Genomic DNA, 26,667 nt, shown 5'->3' on the forward strand with positions numbered 1-26,667 from the left:
ATACCATATTTCTTCAAACTGAAACATAATTATCATTATTATGCAGATAGATATGAAAAGTCTTTATTAAAGTTTGTGTCTATTTCCATTCTATGGAGGCCAGGCGCGAACGCAGATCCCACAATTTTATTATACCATCCCTATTTAAGTTAAAACACTTATCAAAGTATAATTATGTACATCTATATCAAAAACCCTTGTAAACGTTGTTTTTTTTTTATTTTAAAATTTTTTATTTCCATACTTTGTGGACCAGCACGTATGCAGACCGCACAATTTTAATGAACCACCGTTCTGCCAACCCATTCCTGTGTCTCGATACATCTATCATTATATGTAATCAGTTTTTTTTAAAATAGTCAACCATATAGGAGCCTATTCGTGACCAGGCACACACACACACACACACACACACGCGCGGCTTTATATTATATTATATTATATATATATATAGTACTAAAAGTTAAAATAAAAACACTTGGGTGCCATTAACTACAATCGAAACCAAAACATTTAACGTCCAGCCGCGTTTCCTAACATTTGAGCTATCAACAGATCGATAAGAAAGATTTAAAATTAAACCACTTCAAGCTGACTGAATGTATACATACGCAAGAGTAATAGAAATATGTCGGCAACTTGAAATGAACATTTAGCATTTCAACTTGCCGACATATTTCTGTACGCGTTAATCATCCATCTAAGCAAAAATTGTAAGTATTATAAATCACCCCAGATGTACGATTACCATATCCTGTTAATTTTAGTGTTATGTGACCTGTAGTTTAAGAGTTTATCGGTTAAATATTTTTTACACACATACATCTACTGTTTTATTTATGTAGTTTATTAGAATCGTCATTATATTTTCAAATATATTCTCTTAAAGAACAATGCTGAACAGAGTTATCGCCTCTTTTTATTCGTACTTTATTATCTAGACGTTTTCAGTTTCAGAAACTTTACATGGGACTTTTGATACCTTATTTGCAGTTCGGTAATTTCACAGTCTTCAAGGGTATCAATGTTGTATTGGCGCGTCCTCGTGCAAATCTCCATGACCTCCTTTATGCGGTTCATATCCAAATCAGGTATACTGTAACGGGAAACTTGGCAATCAGCATAGCAGTCATCGGGGCCCCGCGGGTACGGTTTGTTGGGGTCGCAGCCCAGAAAAGCCACAGAGCATTTCATACACCAGTCGACGCAGTTAGCACCTTCATCCAAGAAGACGTCACCAAAGATCAATGGCGCCACCGTTATTTGCAGAATTGAAGAGAAAAAGTTTATTTTCATAGTTATCTAAAAAAAAAAAATATGAAACAAATAAAAATAATAAATACTCGGAAGTGATGTTTAAAAAAAATCAGAAATACAGAGGCTTGAAATATTTATCTCACACTATATTTTTTCGTATTGTTTGGATTCTTCGGACAACTGCTCTCATCTCGAGTGTTATTTTCACAACGTGTCGGTCTACTAAAGATTCTGAGTTCGACAAGGTATATCCGAAGAAGGTCGGAGGTTACAGCCACTGAAACGTTGTGAAAAGAACACTGAAGATGAGAACAGTAGTCTGAAGAATCTAAACAATATGAACAATTAAGCCTCATCTCAAAAGCTCAATCATTGTTTATCAAGCTTTAATCGAACCGGAAGTACATGCTAACAATTTGACCGTTGACCTTTTGATAATAATTTACCTCCAGAGAACAAAAGTCATTAGCGCCGGTTCAAACACTGAAAAAAAAAAAAAAAAAAAAAAAAAAATCAGTATTTGGTAATGCGGCGTATTTACTCATTGTAATCGTCGCTAAGCACCGGAAGTAGACAGTTTTGCGTCCTCTGATGAAAAAGGTTCCGAGTTTCTTTTCAGTATTAACTTTAAATGTAATTATTATATTAATATTCGTTTATTTACCTTTATGAATGCATCGCATATAATTTTTTTTCATATAAATATGTTTAATCATTTTTTTTTTTTTCAAATTAGTGTTTTGTGAAAATATTCATATTTTGGAACTATTAAACAGTCAATCATTTCTGTGATAATGTGTTTGTAAATAAATACATTTTTTAAATATCTAAATAAAGATATTTGTTTGGAAAACAGTTTAGGATATTCTTATTTATTATATTTAAAGTCAATACTGAAAAGAAATAAACAATTATTCGGAACGTTTTTAATCAGGAGACGCGAAACCGTCTATTTCCGGCAATTCCGGTGCTTATTGATGATTTCAATGAGTGAATATGTCGTATTGCCCAGTATTTTAAACTGTATTTTAAGTAATCGGCTTGGTGTTAATCTTTTCACCGCCTCGTTATTTCCCCCCGCGGTGCGAACAATTTGATCTCTGTATTGGCAGTTGGCATAGCCGCTTTGCAAATTTCCCTTCGTAAGCATTTCGTATTGATTAATGCCTCAGTGCATACTGCATAACCTATACGCTTTTATGACGCTTATCACACGTGAATAGGTCCTGCTCGTTTCTTATTAACAGGGAAAATGTGTGCATTCATAATTTGTTGTGTTTTGTAGATGCTAATGCGTGAAAACCAACCTGTTTGATTAACCAAATACTAAGAATCTGACCACTGATATTCACGATAGCGTTTACTACATATATTCAACGTTTTTAGGAGCTAATTTTTATGCATTACATAACGCATTATATTTTGAATGAAAAAATTAAAACATTTAAATTCCAGAAGTTTTCACTTTGTTCTATTTCAACATGGCTTCCAACATGGCTGCCAATCCATTAAAATGCCTATAATGAATGTGGCCGTTATTTTGGACGCCATATTGATAAGACACAATATAAAAACTTCCGGTCTTCGGGGCCCTTTCTGCTTATGCGGTGATAAAACTACTAAAAATTCACATGTCATGTTAGGCTGGATTAGAGTTGGTCAAAATCGGACTGTTCCTTCTTTAATCGGATTTTTCGATTATCGCTTTTTGATACTTATCGGGAGCATTCCGATATTAAGCCTATCTAATGACACTACTAGGTACATTTGTATGAAATTTTAAAAAATTGGCCCCGTTGTTTCCGAGTCCATAGGGAACGCTCTCTCCTTCTCTCACACACACAGACAAAGTGGCTTTTAAATATAAGTAGGGTTATATGCATGAGCGTGTCTTTTAGTACAAGTTGGAATGATAAAATTGTCGCTCTAATAAAGACGATATTATTCCATTTCCTTTTGATGGAAACCGGTTTTCTTTCATTGTTTCAATCCCCTCCACAAGTCCAAAGAGACCCAGGCTTGGCTTCAGAAGGAGTGCTACAACTTTGTACCCTTCTCTCACTGACCTCCTTCCTTCCCGGACCTAAACCCGCTAGACTAGTTCGTTTGGACAAACATTGAGAACATCACCGACATGACCTCCCATAACAACAAAGCCAGCCTGATCGCCGCCATCCGCCGAGTATTCGCCAAACTCCTGCTGGCGCTTGTGGAAAAGGCATGCTCCCAGTTCCGGACCCGTATCGAAGCGGTAATTGAGACTGAAGGTGGGTGACTACATTGAATAGATGTCAGCTCTACTACATAATCAAGTTAACGGAATTGATTTTTTTTTCAATAAAAGTTTTAAAATAAATCAATTTTAGAAAAACGCGTTCATGAGAATGAACTTTGTTGAATATTAATTTTTGGAATTGGATCATAATGTATCAAATTATAATTAATATGTTTTAAATTTTACATTCTACAATCTCCCCAGCCTCTCCTCTCTCTCTCTCTCTCTCTCTCTCTCTCTCTATCTCGCTCCCCTCTAATCTTGAGAAAGGGAAAGAGGTGGCTGGTTACTTTTAATGCATCTAAAACCGAGCTTCTATCTTTACATCATCAACGCTCTGATCCCCATCTGGCATCAATTGAAATGAATGCCTCTCGTCTTCAGGAGGCTTCATGTTTTGACAAGCTTATTGGCTTGACATTTACTCCTGATCTGAAATGAAACACATACATCAAATCCGTTGCCAAGGTTGCTGGAAAAAGGGTGAGATCCTTCTATCGATCCAGTAGATATCTCACTGCTGATGCAATTCTCTATCTATATAAGAGCCAGGTACGTCCTAGGATGGAGTACTGTTGCCACATCTGGGCAGGAGCTGCTAGAAAGGACTTATCCTGCCAATAGAGTTAAAAATAGACTTCGCAGCCTCGTAGGAGATGTCCTTTTCTCTTCCCTACAACCTCTATCTCACAGAAGAAATGTTGCGAGTCTGTCTCTGCTTTATCGTTATTTTCATGTCAAGTGCTCGTCTGAACTCCAATCTTGATAAGTTGTGATGCTTATGTAACAAAAAAATTGTGTTCGCTGATACCGTTCTTTCTAACGGTGACAGAGGAAAAATATGAGGGCTTACTTTTACTATGGACATGTATGTGAGCACGCACTGGAAAATATTAAATTAAAAAATTTAGCAGATTTTTTTTTTTTTTGCATGAAAGTATTATCGATAATAAATCGATGGAAAAAAACGAAAAGAAAACTTTTAAAGGATAAACCAACTAAGTGGGAAACCGATGATAATTCAGAAGGCAGAAAAAAAAAGAATGTAAAAACGAGTAGGGTTATTTTTAAGGATAAGTTTTTTAAAAATGGTTGGCAAACTGCTGTGTTTTTATTCAAATAAATATGCTTACTTTCGCACATTTTTTTAAGAAGAATATTACTTTCAAATTTATATATGTTAATGAAAATATTCGTAAACTTTTTGGATGTTTCTTCATTATTGTAGCAGAATTTGAAAATTGAAATATTGATTGTTTTCTAGCGATACCAATGGAATCTACTGAATTTCCATGTCGCAGTAATGAAAATAAAACAAAAATTACGGAAAGAGATAGGGTAGAAAATTAATTATTAAAGAAAATAATTTTCGAAGAAATTAGAATTTTAGCTAGTTGTGTCACTTTTCGTGTACAAAACAAACATAGCCGAAATAATTTTTTCGTTGAATCATGGAAGTAAATGTTTTATGTTATATTCCAGAAATTCTTAGCTAATTGAGACATGTCAATTATGTACCTATTTACTATGCCTCCCCACGGGACAGAGTTAGACACCAGGGTCGTTTTTTAACGTGGAGAAAAGGTACAAAAATAAAAATTGTCTCAGTCGTGAAGGATTTCTCCTCCACCGAAAGAGAACAAGAAACAGAGGTACAGCATCTGAAGAACAGATGGTATTTATTTGCTCCCCCACCGAGCAAATTAGGCACAAGGCCAATTTTTAATGTGAGGAGTGAAGGGAGGGGGAAGGGAAAAAGGGGACCAGCTCCCGAGAGGTGGGAAATGGGAGCTGGTTAAAGGTCAGGCATGTGGGGTTGCCCCCACATCTGGTCTTTGCTAGTCATAGCTAGTCCTAGCTAGTCATAGCTTGCTGTATCTGCCGGAACAGATACTACACTTTGATCTTGACCAAAAGGCCAAATGTCAATTATGTAGATAACATTGCTGATTGTTGAAATTAAGAAAAAATAGTTGTAGTTTTCATTTTTTTTTTTTTTTAATAATCAAATACACGGACTGAGATCAGAGCGTTGAAAAGGATACGGAAGATGAAGAAAGTCAAGATAACACCAGTAATCGAAGGAGCATTAGGAACAATATCGAAAAGCTTCGAAAAAAGAATGATGGAGATTGGAATCAGAGGGATGGCTGAGAAGATACAACGGATAATAATAATGAAAACGGCTAAAATATCAAGGAAAACACTTGAATGTGGGGACTGATACGAACGCTAACCGGACATATAGAAACTGCGATTGAAGTAAAACTAAACGATACAGGAACACCACATGGAATTAAAAAAAAAAATGAATTAGTGTAGTTGTAAGTTACTCCCCGCAAAAAAATGTGTAATGTCGGCATCAGCTAACATCGCACCAATTAGCCGTGAAGAGCCAAGGAGGATGGAAAAACTGAGGAAAGAAGGCACTAACCAAGACCTCCATTGGATGAGTGCGAAGAGGGCTGGGACCTTGGGGAGGCTTACTGTCACATTAATTCCAATGAAAACCAGTAGTCATTGCTAACGGAAAATCAATTGTAAACGGCTGTTGCGATAATGCAAATTCACTTGCAAATGTTATCGAAAGAGGTTATGAGTACTGGAAAGCTGGAGGAGACTTGTTGTCACCTAAACTCTAGGGAACACAAAAGGTTGTTGACAGAGAGAAATCTTTGATGGCCTGTGTGAAAACTCCAAGTGTACAAATAATAATAATAATAATAATAATAATAATAATAATAATAATAATAATAATAATAATAATCTATGCAATATCCAAAATTGTTTTCAAAGGAAAAGGAGACATACTTACTTGCATGCAAATACAACAGACCTGTTCCAGTTGAAAAACGGCGCCGCTCGTACAAGCGCCACCAGAAAGACTAAGCACTGGATGGAGGCAAGCTGGTCTTATTTATATGGGAACGGCGACAACTCTATTTCCGCCTTTTTAATTAAAAGCGACAATATTTAATAATTTTGCACAAAATCAATAAATATCACATGACAACGTACGTATACTCTTTACTTTTCTTTCCAATTCTAAAGCAATGCACGCCGTATCCATACCAATTAACAATTAAGGTTTACACCGTTTGACACTGACATATGCGATCAAGATTGAAATCGCTAACGGAGAGATCGATAAGTGCACATGGCGGACTAGCGCAACCTATCTTGGACAGTACCACCACCACCATCGAGAGAGTAGGCCAGTGAACATGACAGCGTAACGTCACTTCCTGATCAACTTGTAGGTATAGAAAGTTTCCGGTGTTCAACCACGTGGTCACGCTAACAGGGATAAAAATATGGCTGTCTTACCAAATGACCATGTATGTTCTTCTAAAGAGAAAGAACAATTCTCCATTTGGATAATAATAATTATAAATGCCCATTTGGGTAATTTTAATCTAACAAAATATAGTAAGTGAACTCGTTTTTGAACTTTTATTTCTATCGGAGAAAGTAGAATATTTCATTTTATTTATTCTTTTTTACTGCAAAGCAAATAATTCTTATATATTTTGGGTTTGTATTATTATACACATAGATTCGAAAAAGTGGTCAAAAATCAAATATATACCAAATAAATGTTATGAAAGGTAAGATAAGTTATGCTTCTACCTATCTGGAAAGGTTTTACTCAATGTATAATCGTGTGATCGCTTCAAAAATCATACAGTGTTTATCGATATATTTTAAAAAGAAAAATGTCGGCATGCTCGCTATTGAACTCGGTAAGTTTGGGAAAATGAGTTCAAACAAACAAATTATACAAAATACTGTTAGAAGCCCACCGAATATATGTCCGCCTATGTCACGGTAACATACATTGAGTGAGTTTCTAACAGTATTTTGTATAATTCTTTTGTTTAAACTCGTTTCCCCAAACTTACCGTGTGCAACAGCAAGCATGCCGTCATTTGCATTTTTCAAATACATCGGTAAACACTGTATGATTTTCGATCCAAAAAACACTTTACATTAAATAAAAACACTAAAAAACATTATCCAGTTTGGTAGAAAAGTTACTTATCTTGCCTTTGATAGCATTTATTAATTACAGTTCAAATGTTATAAAAAAACAGAAATTGAAGTTTTAAATATATTTCAAAGAAATAAATTACGCCCGGTGCTAAAATATTGAAAATTCATCGATCGTAAAAAAAAAACAAAAAAAACTGTCGTGAAAAATGCTGACTTTAAAATATTTGGAAATATTCAGTGAAAAGTTTTATTTATTATTAAAAGAACGCACTGAAAAATATTAGGGTTGTTTTACTATACACATAGATTCGAAAAAGTTATCAAAAACAAATATATAACAAATAAATGTTATCAAAGGGAAGATAAATTACTTTTCTAACTAGATAAGTTTTTAGTGTTTTTATTTAATGTAAAATGTTTATTCGGTTCGAAAATCATAGTGTTTATCGATATATGTGAAATGTTGAAGACGTTTAGTTTGGGAAAATAAGCTCAACCTAAAAAACTATACAAAATACTGTTAAAAACTCACTCAATATATGTTACCATGATATAGGTTGACATATATTAAGCGTGTTTCTAATATTCTTTTGTAATATAAACCCTTAAATTTTTATGGTATCTTGTTGGGGGGTTTGTTTTACTATACACAGATTCTAAACACTATAAAAAATAAACATGTTACATTAAATAAAAACACTAAAACATATCAAGTTAGGTAGAAAAGTAACTTATCTTGCTTTTGATAAGATTTATTTGTTATATATTTGTTTTTTGACAACTTTTTCGAATCTATATGTACAGTAATACAAATTTTAATTAAAATTTCGAATCTATGTATACAAACCCAAAATTTAATTTAACTTGGAAATACTATTTAAAATACACGTGCGTACACACACGCACACACGCGCGCGCGCACACACACACACACACACACACACACACACACACACACACACATATATATATATATATATATATATATAAGCAAATAGTTAATAAAACATGTTAAAAACACTTTGGTAAAGAGTTAAAAACATTTAATCTGAAAAGGAAACACTTAATAAGCGGATAGTCCTTAATCCGCGGTGTTTCGAAGAAATACTTTCCTTCTCGTCAGAAGGTAGGAATTAGCAAAATGCGGGATCGGATTTTGCATACAAAAGTATTTGAGAAACTACAAGTAAGTCAAAGATCTTGATAACAAAAAGTGAAGCAGGAGGGATTATGGTGAAGAAAAAGGTGATTTCACGTGAATGGATAGTCTGGTGAAAGGTAAAGTATCCAATGACGGTAAAATCCAAAAATGTAAATCCAAAAAAAGTTAATTAAATTTCCATTCGCACAAGTAAAATCCAGGACAATCGCGTAATTGGAAGATAGTCCAAAATAACCCAAAAGGCGGAAATCCGTGGAATAATTCACAAATATGTACAAGGAAAAAGGGGGGGGGGAAACGGGCCCCAACTCTAATTAATAAAGTGTACACGGGGCCCGTTTTTTTAGTCACCCTATATATATATATATATATATATATATATATATATATATATATATATATATATATATATATATATATATATTATAAGTTTTGTTTTCGGTTTCGATTCAAGCTGATGCACACAAGTCATATGGACATTTTTTTTTTTTTTTTAAATCACAACTTTATAATATACTAGCATTTCAGCCCGACGTTGCCCGGGTGTTTGGATGTGTATGTTGAGCAAAAAAAAAAAAGAAGAAAAAGTGGTAATAGGAAGGCAGGCTCGAACCCGTACCGCAAAGGAGGAAAAGAACGGGGTAAAACCTAACGTTTATGCTGTTACGACCACCGCCAAACCGGAAGCGACATTTTTTAAAATTAAGGCTAGATAATCTAAAGGAGAGGATAACTTTAAAAAATATCGGCGAAAAAGGTGACCCCTCCCCTTTAGAAAAGTGCCTAGTTGAAGGGGAAGATATTAATATTTTTAGCCAATTTTTCGATATTTGTCATATGAAAGGTCGAACTTTAAAACGATACTGATCTTGGTAAAATCCGTCGCCTCTATTGAAAGTTTAAGGCAGACATGCAAACATACATACATAATACATACATTTATATATTAATAACTAAAAATTTTCGACTTTTTGACCGATGAATGTCTGAGTAATTTGGAAGAGATCACAGACGTCAATTTTTTTTTTTAATTTTACTCCTATTATGACCCCTTAACATTTATTATTTTGGACTCAAATCAAGTTATTAAGTTAGATCCATGTCCAAGGAACCTATATCTAAAATTTCAAGTGCATAGACTCAAAATTGTCGGAGGAGTTTGGTAGAGTTCTCAAAGGTCAAATCGTTGACCTTTCACCCCTTAATCGCCAAATTTCTGGCCAAAAACCGATCACATCGATTTTCCCAAATCTCAGTACCCTGTATATCAAACTTCGAGTCTGTAGACTATAAAAATTGACAGAGTTATTGCATAGGGAAATGTACACAGACACGCAGACACACACATAGACACACACACAAACACGTTCACTTTTATATATATATAGATAGATAAAATTTGAAAGAACATTAACTCTATAATAATATATACGAAATCTGCAAATATCATATATGACTAGGCTACGCCAGGCGTCCCTGCTAACTTAGACAAATACTTTTGCAGTTTTAAAAAAAGAGCTACAATAATATCAGAGCGTCCCCATTTATACTGAACATCTGCAGAATGCCAACATCAATATATTACATGTGAATGAATCCCCTGTTTGTTATTATTATTTAGTTAAAAGTTCTTACAAAAAGCATTACCCGTACCCGTTTATTGGTAAAAACGAGTGGTGCACCCTTGTAACGTTGCTTTTAACACGTTGTAAACTCAGTCGCGAGGGATCATAGAACAAGTAATAACTCGACTCCGTTTCTTTTTGTTTTTGTTTTGTTTTTTGTTTTTTTTTGTAACAACGACATTTATTTCCGGGTACTTTCCCGAATAAACAGTGATCGTGATTCTTTCTCTCTGACCTCTGACCTCTGTCCTCTCGAATGTCGTTTCGGACGTGCTCTTGAACGTGCTGAACGTCATAGTCGGTCTGTGCACACGCTCTTTTTCATAGTCTTTTTCTTCGTACATGGCTCGGCAGTTGCATACGCGCACTCGCGCTCTGTTACACCCTGAACGGCAATAAGTTTTTTCACTTCTTTTGAGCAGTTCTAAATCCCTTTCCATTATTGCAATTGCGAATCAGTGTGGATTTATAGTCGAGAACGATTAGTTTCTGTGTCCTCCACGTGTAGATATTTATATTACTACTACTACTTGGCCCTGTCGGTAGAGCATTAGAATACGCCGACTGCCCCTCCCCTGCCGAGGGTAAAAGTCCCTCAATGGGTGTCCTGGATATGACCTTAAACTATATCTAGTGGTGAGACCCCAGCTTGTGGGGTTTGGGGAGTGTGGAGCCACCCTTTAATTACCATTGCTCCCAGGTTCACTCTGACCCGGAGTGGTAGTACCTGTTAGGGTCCCAACTATGGGTTAAATAGAAACCGACGTGAAAACAACAAATATATTCTATTAAAATAAAATTTCTTCAAAATCTTTAGATTCGGCATTAAATAACCCGAAAAGGGTTGATATGCCATAAAACAAAAACAACCAACCAACTACTACTACTACTACTACTACTACTACTACTACAAACATTAAAAAAATGGTTAGTGTACCAATTGAGAAAAAAAATAATGAAAGAAAATGTTACATTTTCCAGACAAATAAAGAATTAGAAAAAAAAAAAAATGCAGAATGTTTTTAAATGATAGTAAAATTTATTTTCATTAGAGAGAATTATTTACGTCATATTCGTCAAGAACATTACTATTATTATTTTTGTTTTTTGTCCATCATTATAGTTTGTTGGACGATGAAGGTGGCGTATTGGTTAACGATACAGACTGACGACCTGGGTGTTACAAGTTCGAACCCAGTTCGTTCCATAAAAATCACTTTCACTTAGGATGTTGGCAACCTTCACGTGGTCCCTCCGGTAAGTATCAGATGTCTTTCTGCGAAGAATTCTGACTAGAACAAAAATCGGGGAAACCAATGCCAACAAAAGAATCTTTGAATTCATAGGATATGATGATTATACCTTATTGTCTTTGGACGAATCCATGCCTCCAAAGAGAGAATAACGTGTGATAATGCTTGTACTAGCTTAGGTACAAGATGATTAAAATACACACACACACACACATATATATATATATATATACATATATATATATATATATATATATATATATATATATATATATATATATATATATATATAAGAGCAAATAGTCAATAAAACATGCTAAAAAACACTTTGAAAAAGAGTTAAAAACATATTAAATCTGAAAAGGAAACACTTAATAACTGGATAGTCCTTAATCTGTGGAGTTTCGAAGAAAAACTTTCCTTCTCATCAGAGGGTAGGAATGAGCAAAATGAGGGATCGGAATTTGCATACAAAAGTATTTGATGAAACTGCAAGTAAGTCAAAGATCTTACTTGATAACAAAAATTGAAGCAGAGGTAATATGGTGAAGAAAAAGGTGATTTCACGTGAATGGATAGTTTATATATATATATATATATATATATATATATATATATATATATATATATATATATATATATATATATATATATATATATATATATACTAGCTGTACCCGGCCACGCGTTGCTGTGGCTCAGTTTGTTAAAATGAAACACATTCCTCATAAAAAATTGCATTTTGTATTGTTTATTTATTTTATTATTTTTGCAATTTTTATTTATCAATAAAAGTTGTTTGTTTTTTCCCAAGAAAAGGTGAATTTTTTACCATAAATTGTTAGGTGAAAGTTTTTTTTTCAGGAAAACTTGCACTTTTTTTTAAAAGAAAGTTGGCAGTAAACATTTCTTCTTGAAAACAGAATTTTTATTATAAAAAAAAAAGATGAATGTTTTATATGAACACTGTAAATAGTTAGGTGAAAGTAGAGAAAATTAGATTTTTTTTCAAGAGAATGTACAATTTTTATTTGGTCAATAGATGTTAAGAAAATAAACGGAAAAAGTAATCCCATCATTAATTAATTCTGCAAAAAAAATGAATAAAATGTTGGTTTAGTGTTTCAACATTTGAACAACGCTCGGCTGAATCCGGTGATTGCCGGTGGAACCCTAAACTAATTGGAATCCGATGCGGAGAGGGGCGGGGTTAAATTCTGCATGAGTACCATTCTTTTAAATTTTGTCTTTTGTTCAATTTTTTGTGTGGGCTTTTTGCGATTGCAAACTAACAAATTTAACCAAAATGCAAAAAATTCAACAATTAAATAATTTTAATAAGTGCCCAGCTCCTAATACTAATCCTAGTAAATCAATCCCCCTTATTGGAAACACTGAAAGGAAGGACGAAATCAAATTATTGCCAGTATGTTTGGGAGAGATTCTATAGGTGTATCCGAAAGTGGCCATTAAAAATGATTATCAGAACCTTAATAATTCAACTTACTATTTTTTTAAGCTTATAACTACTTGAAAATATAATTCAAACCCTAATTTTTTTCAATTAAAGGAGCAAAGACCAAATTGAAAAAAAATAACAGGTTTAATAGCAAATTATTCAATATTTGTTTCTTTAAAGCTGTTTTCTTTTTAAAAAAATATAAAGAAAATCAGCATATTTTGACTTGCTTATAAATATATGTATACATATAAAGCCAAAAATCACTTACCTAAAAAAAATATTATTAATGGGTAGTTCCATTCTTCATTGTTAAGAATTTATCCATATTTATATTTTAAATTCCATGTATTTTTTAAATAAAAAGATTTTTTAAATCGAGGGTCCTAGACAATCGCATTTTTGTAACATGTTTTGCGCGAAGCGTTAAATAGCTGCTGCTGCAAAAATGAAATTTATGAAGTATGGTTTCGTCCAAGGGCATAAATAATGTCTCTTTTTTATTGCGTGTGTTAACCAAAATTAGTAATTTTCATCCTCCGTAGTTAAAAAAGAAACGCACATTTACTTATAAGTTTTCCACTAGAACAAAAAATCCGCTTCGTCGATTTTTAAAAAATTCTTTTAATGAAATACACGAGTTTTCGATTGATATATTTTAATACTTCTTCATCGACTAATTATTTTTTTTAATATCTAAAAAAGAAAACATTCAATGAGATAGAAAAATTTGCCGTCCGCGTCTGGTATTTACTTGACAATGTAAGCATAACATGCGCTTTGATTCAAAAAAAGAAAAAAGGTTTTACACTTTGGACTTTATAGGTAAATTTCCAAAAAACTATTCTTTTTTTTTTTTTGTTTTAAATTGGAATATTTTCTTTATTGATCTTTTATTTTCAATTTGTGATTTGACACATAAATTAATTATTAAAATTTTAATAAACATTTCAAAATGGGGTTGTGAATTTAAAAAAAAAACGTTTGTCTAAAATATTATATTTGGTTTATTGGAAAGAGCATAAAATTTCACATTGAAACCAATGGGAAAATTTTGATAGATTTTTAAAGTTTAAAAATTGAAAAATATTTAACTCGTAAAATTCTATTGATTTTATTACGTAAAAAAATGGCTGCATGAAGGCACGCCGGCATTTTGTAAACATTTTGTAAATACTGTTTTTTAAAAAAATAAAAAATAATATTTCTATTATTTTTTAAACAACTTTAATAGTTTATTTTGAAAGTATATTCCATATAGAAAATAAACAACTCACTTTAAAAAGAGAAATTACGAGTTGTTTATATTTTATTCGCAGTTTTCTGTTAGGGGTGTCAAAAATTCCTCCAAATTTCTGCTACATCTAGAGGTTCTATTCTTTTTTTCTTTCTTTCTTTTTTTCAATATTTTAAGCAGATTTGTCACTCAGCTAGCAGATTTGGTGCTTGTACACTTTATTGCCGAAATTGGAGACGCCATTTTTTTCACGCACTTGCTATCCAAATCTAGGGGAGACATCGTTATATGTCCGAATGATTGCTTCCGGAAAGGGAAAGAATAAATTTACCAAAATTTACATTTATTACTTCCGGAAACGATAAATTAAACTAAATAAATTTACCAAAATTAACATTTATTACTCCCTTAAACTAAAATTATCATTTATTACTTCCAGAAACTTGGTAAACCGATATTACTGGAGAAAATGAATCTTGACAATTCAAAAAAATATTTAAATTATTTATTTGTTCGAAAAAAAAAAAAACAGCAAAAAACAAAACACACAAACGAAAAAATAAACAAACAAACAAAAAAAAAACTAATAAATGTTTTGGTTTTGTTTTGGTTTTCAAATGGCGCTCGCCTAGGTTAAACTATTATGAATATGCAATTTACATTTTCTGTTTTTAATAATAAAAAAAAATTGTTCCATGAAAAACTTTCCAGTTCTCATCAATTAAATCGAAACATTTCCAATTAAAAAATTACGGATATATGTTCTCTTTCACTTTCTTTATTTACTTTTAAAGCAACATTGGACTTTTATAAAATAGTTTGTTTGTTTTTTTGTTTTCTTTTTCGAACAATCGAACAAATAAATAATTTTAAACATTTTTTTGAATTGTCAAGATTCATTTCCTCCAGTAATATCGGTTTACCAAGTTTCTGGAAGTAATAAATGATAATTTTAGTTTAATCTAACGTTTCCGGAAGTAATAAATGTTAATTTTGGTAAATTTATTGTTTCCTTTTCGGAAGCAATCGTTCGGCCATATAATGATGTCTCCCCTAGATTTGGATAGCAAGTGCGTGAAAAAAAATGGCGTCTCCAATTTCGGCAATAAAGTGTAGAAGCACCCCAGATTTTTATGGGTCGCTATTTTTGCCATAAATTGTTAGGTGAAAGCTTTTTTGTTTTTTTTTTTCAGGAAAACTAGCACTTTTTTTAAAAGAAAGTTGGTAGTAAACGTTTCTTTTTGAAAACAGAATTTGGTACTCCTTTGGCGTTGAGTTCCATGTCGACCAGCATAAAAAACACACATCGCTCCCTTTCTGACGCAAGCGCACGTAACACTTTTTTTTTTATTTACTGACGTTGTCGTAGTAACTAAACGATTATTTGTCACATTATTTATTTTGAAAAAAAGTTTTACTCTTTATGAATATTAAAAGAAAAATTACTAAACATTTATTAATAATGCCTCACTTTTACAGACATTTGTTTTTAAATTTCTTTTTAAATGACGACTTTTATCGACTTTTTTTAATAGCATTTGCGGATGGGTATGCTGACATTTGTTTTTTTTAATTTCTTTTTAAATGACTTTTTATCGACTTTTATTTTAATAGCATTTGCGAATGGGTAAAAAACGAAAAAATAACTAAGCCATTTACTGACAATTTCTCGGTATCTTGACTCTGATAACATTTATTTGTTAAAAATATTTGTAAAAGTGAGAATTATCAGTAAATGGTTTAGTTATATTTTTTTTCGTTTTTACCTATCCGCAAATGCTATTAAAAAAAAGAAAGTCGATAAAAAGTCATTTAAAAAGAAATTAAAACAAATGTCAGCATACCCATCCGCAAATGCTATTTAAAAAAGGTCGATAAAAGTCGTCATTTAAGAAATTTAAAAACAAATTTCTGTAAAAGTGAGGCATTATTAATAAATGTTTACTAATTTTTCTTTTAATATTCATAAAGAGTAAAACTTTATTTTAAAATAATGTGACAGATAATCGTTTAGTTACGACGACAAAGTGTTACGTGCACTTGCTTCAGGAAGGGAGCGACACGTGTTTTTTATGCTGGTCGCCATGGAACTCAGCACCAAAGGAGTACCCCGAATTTTTACTATAAAAAGAAAAGATGAATACTTTATATGAACACTGTAAATAGTTAGGTGAAAGTAGAGAAAATATTTTTTTTTCAAGAGACTGTACAAATTATTTTTTTGGTCAACAGATATTAAGAAAATAAACAGAAAAATACTCCCATCATTAATTAATTCTGCAAAAAAATAAATAAAATGTTGGTTTAGTGTTTAAATATTTGGACAATGCTCGGCTAAATTCGGTCACCACGATGGCCGGTCGAACTCTAAACTAATTGGAATCCGGTGTGTGTGGGGGGGGGTAAATTCTGCATGAGTACCATTCTATTTAATTTTATCTTTTGTTCAATTTTTGTGTGGGCTTTTAGCGATTGCAAACTAACAAATTTAATCAAAATGCAAAAAATTCAACAATTAAATAATTTTGCTCAGCTTCTAATACAGATCCTAGTAAATCAATCGCTCTTATTAGAACACTCAAGGGAAGGACGGAACCAAATTATCGCCAGTATGTTAGGGAGAGGTTCTATTAAAAAAAAATTTTTTTTTTACAATATTTTAAGCAGATTTGACACTCAGTTACCAGATTTTTATGGGTTGGTCGTTAACTTATGATAAAACTTGCGAAGTACGCGTTGGATTGTTGTAAAAATGGAATGGAAATTTAAATTTCGCTCCGTTTTAATCTTTTTTTTTTTAATTGTGCTTCTCCCAAACAAATACAATCAAGAGAATAACATTCAACAATTGTACTTTATATATATAAAACATGAAATATTTAAAATATATATATATATATATATATATTAACGAAAGAGAAATGATTCCATTTTTAAACGAAAAAAGTCAATTTGGTATATAAAAGTTCCGTTTAGTGATGTCACGTGATGGCACGCGGTGTGAAATAATTGTCCCCAAATAAAAAAAAATGTCCCATCCGTACAAAGAAAACCACCTATTTATTATAGAAAAATTCAGTATAATGTTATAATTAAAAAGATATATATATATATATATATATATATATATATATATATATATATATATATATATATATATATATATATATATATATAAACACCAATGGGTACAGTAAACATAATATACCAAAATGTGGAAGCCATCCGTCCAGTGGTTATTTAGACTATTAATTACGAACGAACCAAGAGTCACACACACACACACACACACACACACACACACACACACACACACACACACACACACACACACACACACACATACATATATATATATATATATATATATAGCTACAGTCATGATATATTTTCAAATAAATCCTCTGAAAGAACAACGCCGCGTAAGTCTTAAATATTTTATCATCGTGTATAATTATCTGCTCTATTGTATTTCAGTCTCAGGTTTTAAAAACTTCGTGTATATCTTTGGATATCTGTTTCTTAGTAGATAACTTTCACATAGTTCAAGTTCAAAGAAGCTCATAAGATCTTTCTTTATGCAATAGTTGATGACATGTATTAGACGGTTCAGGTCAATACCGGATATACTATTGCGGTTAATTTGGCAGTCGGCATAACAATCATCGGGCTTGTACGGAAATGGTTTGTTGGGGTCGCACCCCAGTAAAGCTATGGAGCATTTCAAACAAAAGTCGAAGCAGTTGGGACCTTCTTCCAAGAAGATGTCACCAAAGATTAATGGTGTCATTATTAGTAGCAAACTCAGTAGGACAAATTGTATTCTCATGGTGATCCAAAAATCTGAAACAAAAGGAATAGCAACAATTCTATTCATGGTAACGTTTCGAATGTTCATAGATACAGATAATTAAATACTTTCAATAATAATAAATAAAAAAAAACTTTCTTTTTGGTTTTTCAATCTGTAGTCGAGTGTCATTAGCATTGAACATACTAACAATCTGATCTTCTGATAATTGTTCCCCTGTGGACTTTCTTGTGTTTCGATAAAAACACTGGTTACTCGCAACCATAAACTCAACCTCGGTTTGACGTTCGGCGGGGCTAACCAAATTCTACGGGCAGATGAAGCACTCTTTAGCCTTGATTGGCAGTCATCTAGAGTTGGCATCTCAATAAAAATGCTGAGGAAGGAACATCCACAAATACAACTCATTCTTATGATGAATACAAATACAAATGAATTGAATCTGGGGAGGACTGCACCTTTTCGTGCAGAACTCCGAGTCCTCCGGGTCAAAAGTTAAAACGGGCAGCACTTCTGTCACTGGAGTTGGCCCAAATCAATCAAGGTCAATTGTTACACGGGTAGGAAATCGGCGAAAAGATCTGTTGGTGTGAAAAGAAGGTGGAACAAGGAAGAGCACAAGTTTGCAGTGGAATGTAAACTGAGAGCGGAATTACATGGTCATACAAGAGGAATTGGAAAGGTGGGACTGAGGTACTGGGAAGAAGGAGGTATGTTTGAAATGACGGAAAATAATCTGATGAATCAGATAAGAACAATGCTTAGAAAAGGATTGCTTACACCAGTTGAAATAGAATCGATCAGGGGGAGGATAGTAAACAGCCAATCACACAGTGCATCAGCCGTTGGCATTGACTATGCTGAAACCTTGTTTGAATCCGTTTCTGTAAAACACTTCCATAAATGTCTCAAAACTGCCAAGAGTTAAAAGAAGAAAGCAGAAATGACACTATGGGATTGCTAGATTATGATTTAGTTCAAAAGAAGAGGGGTGGCTTAATTAAAAATAGTAAGATTTTCAAGGCGGAAATAACAGATGATGAATTAAATTTGGTGAATAGACTGAAAGAATCAATGAGAAGTAGTGAAAACGGAAAGATTTTTAATTACAAGAATGTTGACCAGACAAAGTTAAGGAAAGCAACAAATAATGTGAACGCAGTAATGAATAAGGTGTCACTGGAGAGCATAACAGATGTCAGAGACATTTTGAAGGCAGGAGCTGTATTGGTTGGTGAGATGGTAGGGACGAAAGAACCAAAAATGAAACAGAAAAAAGAACCATATTGGAGAAGGAGAATAGAAGGTGACCCGCAGAGATAAAAGAAAAGATCTAGGTCGAATTCAGGCATAGTTCAAAGGGTAGTGGGAAAATGCAAACAAGGAAAGAAAAAACTGGATAGACGATACAAACTGAAAGCCAAGTGGTTTAATACCACTATGGAAGAGATAAAGCAGCAGATTATGGCAAAAGCTTCAAAGTATAATAACAGAATTCAGCAGTTTAACGACAACAGATTATTCAAAACAAGCAAGTCACGGTTTTTTTTTTAGAAATCTGGAAGGAAGTGAAACTAAAACAGTGGCTCCTAACTCTCAAGAGGCTACAAAGTTTTGGGCAAGTACGTGGTCAAGAGAGACTTCTGCGTCGCTAGAGTAATTAAAAGACTGGAAAGGGACAAACAAGAGGATATCCACATTTCTGTTGAAGATTTAAGAAAACAAACGAAGTTCATGCCTAAGTGGAAAGGACCTAGACCTGGTAAAATTCATGGGTACTGGTTGCAATCTTTCACAGGAATCCATGATAGGCTTGCTGTTTCTCTGGATGACTGTGCTAGATTGTATCAGATACCAGAATGGCATGTAGTGGGAAGGACTATTCTAATAATGAAAGATTCTGCTAAAGGGCCAGATGTTGAAAATTACAGACCAATTGCTTGATTGAACTTGCTTTGGAAGACACTGACAGGGATAATCAGTTCAACAGTATATGACCATCTTAAAGTTAATGGTTCATTACCAGTGGAACAAAAAGGTGGGAGGAAAAAGTGTTTAGGAACAAAAGGCCAACTATCGATTGATAAATGTATTTTAAAGAACTGCAAATGGAGAAAAACAAACTTGAATGTAACATGGATAGATTACAGGGAGGTTTACGATATGATAATCAGGACGTTTAAAATATAATTGAGTTCATAGGGAAAAGTATAAGCAGTTGTTAAACCAACATTTTTTCAGACGGGGAATTATTAGGGGCAGTCAGCGTCAGATGCGGTATCTTCAAGGAGATTCCTTTTCGCCACTCCTATTCATAATAGCACTCATACCATTGACGCATGTACTAAGAGAGACAAAGATGGAATACTAACTGGAGAAGAATGGACCGAAGATCAACCACATGTAATTTACGGATGATCTGAAATGGTTTGGCAAATCAGAAAAGGAAATTGACTCTCTGGTTAAAAAAGTATAGCAGTGGAATGAAGACATAAATATGGAACTTGGAATTTCCAAATGTGCAGTAGTTTGTTTTAATCAAGGGAAGAGAGCCACGGAAGGCATAATTTTGCCAAATGATAAAAGATTAGGAGATTCTGATGCGGAAGGCTACAAGTACCTGGGGATGCTTGAACTTGATACGATGCTTTGCAATGAAATAAAAGAGAAGACGAAATCCTGAAATCTAGACTGAATGGTATGTTCTTTCTCATAAAGTTGCGAATTACGCCTTAAAATACCTTCACCTCTCTTTTCACCTTCCTCCTATCAATACTCTCCATCTTTGGGATATGTATATTCTCGCTACCAATGAAAACTTCTCTTTGCTTCTGAAGTACTTTTTTCTCAACCAAGTCATTATCTTCTATTACCGCTTCTCCATACATCTTCTCTTTCTACTGATACTACTGTTTCAAAGTTATGAACCTCATCTGCCTCAAAGCCTTACAACGTCTCGCCGTCACTTCCCCGAACCAAAGCATCCCATTACTACTCAGTCGACCGAAGCACGCTATCAACTCCATTTTTCTCCTGCATTTCGACACTACCAATACTCTCATCAGAGTCACTTTCATCACTTATAATTTCCCCATTCATTCCTTTCCAACTATCCGTTCAACCTTTTCCTTCGCAATCACCGTCGGGTTAGGATGTTATTTTCAATGTGTCTTTCACTGAGATAACAAACTCGGCACACTTTTATCTCTAGATTTCCATTCCTCCAGATGTATCCACAAGAAGCATTTCCACAGCACGTCTTCCCCACGATTTTTTTTTTAAATTCCATGTTCCTACTCCCCTTAGTGTCTTGGTCTGCTTCTGGCCAACCTTCACTACTGACATCCTCAGAATTTCGAATATTAGATGACCGAACCCACCCTGCTGAACAGTGGGACCTTCCGGACTTGGGACCTTCACAAAATGTCCCAGACCCATTCACGTCGTTATCTTTAATACTTTGATTATTCATTCTCCAATAAATGAGGTGAATTTAATGTTACACTGCTACTGAGAGTTTTATCGAGCCACCATCTTTATCAGGATTATCAACCAAGGTTAAAAAACCCCTCCCAACCTTCCCTTTAGTCGGTTTTAACGACGCACCGGGACAGTGGTTTATGTATTCGAATCCTCCTCCTCCTCCTCCTCCTCCTCCTCCTCCTCCTCCTCATCGTCATCATCATCATCATCATCATCATCATCATCATCATCATCAACAACAACAACAACAACAACAACAACAACAACAACAACAACAACAATACAAGTATATAAGTATATAAGTATAAATATACAAGTTCACTAATACAGATGAAAGAATGAACCACCTAATATACACGGATGACTCCAGATAACACCACAAGTTGTTCTCAAAGAAAAGTCTTTGATGATTGCCTGTGTGATTACTCCTAGTGATTAAATAATAATAATAATAATAATAATAATAATAATAATAATAATAATAATAATAATAATCCAGCAACTACAGACCTATAATATGCTTACTTACAATGTGGAAAATACTAACAACACAACTAAGGGGAAAAATTTACCACTCCCTTCATAATCACCGAGGAACAGAAAAGATGTCAAAAAGGAAAAAGAGGAACACATGACCTACTATATATAGACCAAAATATCCTGAAAAGATAAAACATTGAAAAAGAGAACATAACCATGGCATGGATCGACTACAAGAAAGCGTACGACGCGATCCCTCAAACATAGATAATAGAATGTCTGAGAATGTACAAAATATCAGACAATATTATCAATTCGATTGAAAATGTAATGAGAACATGGAGACTCGAGTTTATCTAGTTTATCATACCTATTAACAATATACTAAAGAAAGTGCCAAGTTGAATACAAGTTCAATAATACAGCTGAAAGTATGAACCACCTAATGTACATGGACGACCTGAAACTGTTTGCAAACACGAAGAAAAAACTAGATACGATAATAAACACAACCAAAATATTCAACCAGGATATCTGAATGGAATTCGGTACGGAAAAGTGCACACTGCTGATCATAAGAAGAGGAAAACTGGAAGCAATTGAAGAATGGAACTACCCACCTAAAAGGAAATGAACACACTATGTCAACACGATAGCTACAAATATTTGGGACTTCTAGAGTCAGACACCATCAAAACAACAGAAATGAAAAAGAAATAGGAAAGGAATACCTCAGAAGAATAAGAAAACTCCTCATAACCCAAACTATATATTAGAAACCTAATACAAGGTATAAACACATAGGAAGTGTCACCAATAAGATACTCCGGACCGTTTATAAGTTGGACCAAAGAAGAAGTGAGGCATCTGTACCAGAAGACCAGGAAACTCATGACTATGCACAATGCACTACATCTAAAGGATGATACTGACCTTCTCTATGTGAAAAGGAAAGTACGGAGGAAGAGGTCTGGTTTATGTAGAAGACTGTAGGTAATACAAAAAGAGAAAATAATTTTTTTTAAATTACATTTTCACCCCAAACAAGGCACATTGCCGCTTTGGTGTAGGGGGCTACTATCAGGGGCAACAACTACTGGGGTACTATGTAGGGATTTGGGCAGCAAGATCTCGGTTCACGTTACACTTGAACTTCTGCATGCCAGTACAGTTGGAGAAGCAGGGACCTAGAATGGAATTCCAGAGTCTAGCGGTTCTGGGGAAGAAACTTCTGGAGTAGTAAGATCTTTTACGTCTAGGGATCTCTACAGTGTGGGGGTGGGATTTAGCTGCCTGTCGGGTTTGTCGAGGGTGTCTACGTCGTGGGGGCACAAGTGTCTGCAGTTCGCCAGAGCATTCACCATTAAAACAGGTAGAGTGATACAACATTTCGTAGATGGGACAGAGGCTGAAGCTTATATGCCAGTTCAGGGCCTATCAGAAAATCAGAAAAATACATAATGTAGAACACCGAAAGATACTAAAAAAATTACTGCAAGAGACACTGAAAAAAAAAAACGGAGAAGACAGAAAAAGCGGTGCAAGGAATAAGACGAGAAAAGAAAAATGGGGAAGAAACAGCTACACGGACGATCCATAAGGATAACAAAAGATGAGACACACGAAAACACTTGGACATGGATACAAAAAAGAAGCTTAAAGAGAGAAACTGAATCTCTAATAGCAGCTGCACAAGATAACGCAATTAGAACAAACCGCATAAATGCAAGGATTGACAAGACCCAAGAAAACAGTAAATGCAGTTTTTGTGGACAAAAAGACGAAACAATAAACCACATGATAAGCGACCGCAGCAAACTAGTCCATATATATATATATATATATATATATATATATATATATAATACTTGTTTATTGTTATATAAACATGTTTACATCCCGCTGCTACGAACAGCAATTTGTTTCAATCAAACAACAGGTATCATCAGGCAGCGACTTGACTATTCAAATTTCATTGAACATTTGAATAGTCAAGTCGCTGCCTGATGATATCTTTTGTTTGATTGAAACAAATTGCTGTTCGTAGCAGCGGGATGTAAACATGTTTATATAACAATAAACAAGTATTATTAGCTCTTTTTATTGAGCACTATCTAACAACCTCGTTGAATTCACTAGTCTATTACTTTTGAATAAAAAAACCCGAGTATATATATATATATATATATATATATATATATATATATATATATATATATATATATATATATATATATATATATATAAACACGATCAAGTGGGGAAGGCAGTACACTGGAAATTATGCAGATAACTGATCTTTAACACCCAGACAAATTATTTAAGCACAAACCAGCCGCAGTACTTGAAAACACAGAATCCTGTGGAACATGAATATACAAACATAAATTCATCCAACCAAGAATACTGGGTGTCTTAATAGTTACAAGAGGGAAAAATCCTGTAAGATCATAAATTTCGCCGTTTCAGCAGAACATATGGTGATTATCAAGGAGATAGAGAAACGGAGCAAAGATACGGAACTGGAATATAGAAGATGAAAAAAAAAGTCAATATAGCATAAATAATAATTGGAGCACTATGAATAATCCCGAAAAACTTTGAAAAAAGAATGGGAGAAATTAGAATCGGGGTGATGGGCCAGAAGATGCAACGGATTACAATAATAAAAGCTGCTGAACGTTAAGGAAACCCCTTAAATGCATAGAGTAATACACAAGAGCTAGAGGCGCAAGCCGGGTATACAGAAACTGCTACAGATGTAAAACACAAAGAAACACCACCTACAACCATGGAAACTGAAACTGTGTAATCATAAGTTAACTGCATCCCCACCTTCCCCTAAAATGTAGTGTCACCATAAACTGGCGCCACGCCAAATAATCGAAGATGATCATGAAGGAAAGAAAGACCGAAGAGAGAAAACAATAACCAGGCTTCCACTTGATGAGTACAAAGGGAACTGGGACCTTGGGAGGGGGGCCTATTGCCACTCAAATTCTATTTGAAAAGGTTATCGAAATAGGTGGAGACTACTGGAAATCTGGGGAGACTTGTCACTTAGACTCCAGAGAACACCGCAGGTTGTTGATAGACAGAAATCTTTGCTGATGGCATGTGTGAAAACTCCTAGTGAGTAATAATAATTATCTATATAATATTCGTCCTTGTTTTCAAAAGAGAAATAGACGTACTTACTTGCTTGTGAATTACAACAAAACTGTTACAGCTCTAAAAAAAAAAAAAAAAAAAAAAAAACGACGCCTCTTGTACTAGCGTCGTCTGAGACTGTGTTCCGCACTGAACGGTGACAAGTGTTTGTCGTCTTATTCATACGAGAACAGCAACAAATTTCTTGCCGCCTTTACCGGTAAAAAGAAATAATGTGTAATAAATCTTTTTAATCGATAAATATCACATGACAACTCATGTATGCGTTTTTTCTTTTCTTTGTAATTTTAAAGCAGTACACGTATTCTTACTAATTAACAATTAATTTTACAACGTTTGTCACTGACATTTGTGATTAAGATTTAAATCCAATAATGACGAGATGGAGTGTTTCGTTTTGCGCACTAACCGCAGAAACCCTTGAAATGTCGTCTCTAGCTGTATTATCGTAATGTTGCGGCGACAAAAAGCTCACCTTAAAAACGAAGGGTAAATAAAAATAGCTCACAACAAGCCCGAGAAAAAAAAAAAAAAAAAAAAAACAGACTTGCGTAAAAATTGTCCAATTTTATTCTTGATAAAAAAAAACTATAATATAGTCGTCTTGCTTACATATTGTAGGAATTATTTTATGTCATGATGGGAATTTTAACTAACATGTTCGATGCTCTCTGTTGAAGGCAAGAAATGAGACAATCACAAACAACAAATCCTACCTGTAAAGTTCAAGACAAACTTTATTGGTACACAGGATATTATTGCAAAATAGTGCGCCCATCTTGCGTCCAACATGGTGGAGCTGGTAGGTTGCTTCAGTGAAGCAGTAGTTTTTAGTCCTTTTGCAATCCGCATGCTGTCGTGGTCTGTTGCAGGGAAGGATGAATTTAGCCGTGTTCCATAGGACCTCATGACCTTAAAAAATTGGCAACAACGCAAACAGGCTAAATACCGAAGATGAAAAGTTCACAATGATAAGAAAGGTTGTAGACATTCTGTCTTATAAGTATTGGAAAATAGGCTCAAATTTTTCCGATTTCGATACCGATTCCGATACCCTAAAAAGCTCCGATTTTTCCAATTCCCAATTCCGATTAATGATCCCAACACTAATATATATATATATATATATATATATATATATATATATATATAGTAAGTTATAAAATATATATGGCGATTAAGCTACACTGATTATTCCGCGTTTCATCCACTCTAGGACTCTTCAGGCTTATACGCATAATCCTGAAGAGTCCTAGAGTGGATGAAACGCGGAATATTCAGTGTAGCTTAATCGACATATATATTTTATAACTTACTAACTAGCTCTACCTACGTATTGAGCACTTATGAAGTAAATACTTAAAGTTTATGCATAAATTTATACTTTCGTATATTAATTTTATGTGAGTAAATGAAGTAGTTATATATATATATATATATATATATATATATATATATATA

At 33.8% G+C, this 26,667-nt stretch overlaps 1 protein-coding gene across 2 annotated transcripts; it reads right to left on the minus strand.

The window, feature by feature from the left end:
- Positions 1 to 913: 913 nt before the first annotated feature.
- Positions 914 to 25,602, minus strand: LOC145293916 (uncharacterized). 2 transcript variants are annotated; one of them, XR_013869792.1, is made up of 2 exons: positions 25,234 to 25,602; positions 914 to 1,302 (listed from the first exon to the last, which is right to left on the minus strand). XR_013869792.1 is itself a non-coding variant. In XM_080140737.1 (2 exons), the coding sequence occupies exons 1-2, from the start codon at positions 6,351 to 6,353 to the stop codon at positions 934 to 936; spliced, it is 375 nt and encodes a 124-aa protein (XP_079996863.1). In that variant the 5' UTR covers positions 6,354 to 6,572; the 3' UTR covers positions 914 to 933. The 2 variants fall into 2 exon arrangements, 1 of the variants encoding a protein (XP_079996863.1); XM_080140737.1 differs by lacking the exon at positions 25,234 to 25,602 and adding an exon at positions 6,348 to 6,572.
- Between the last annotated feature and the right edge of the window lie 1,065 nt (positions 25,603 to 26,667).

This window comes from Euprymna scolopes, chromosome 15, assembly GCF_053919585.1.
Source record: "Euprymna scolopes isolate OS-2025 chromosome 15, ASM5391958v1, whole genome shotgun sequence".
Taxonomy (NCBI): Eukaryota; Metazoa; Mollusca; class Cephalopoda; order Sepiida; family Sepiolidae; genus Euprymna; species Euprymna scolopes.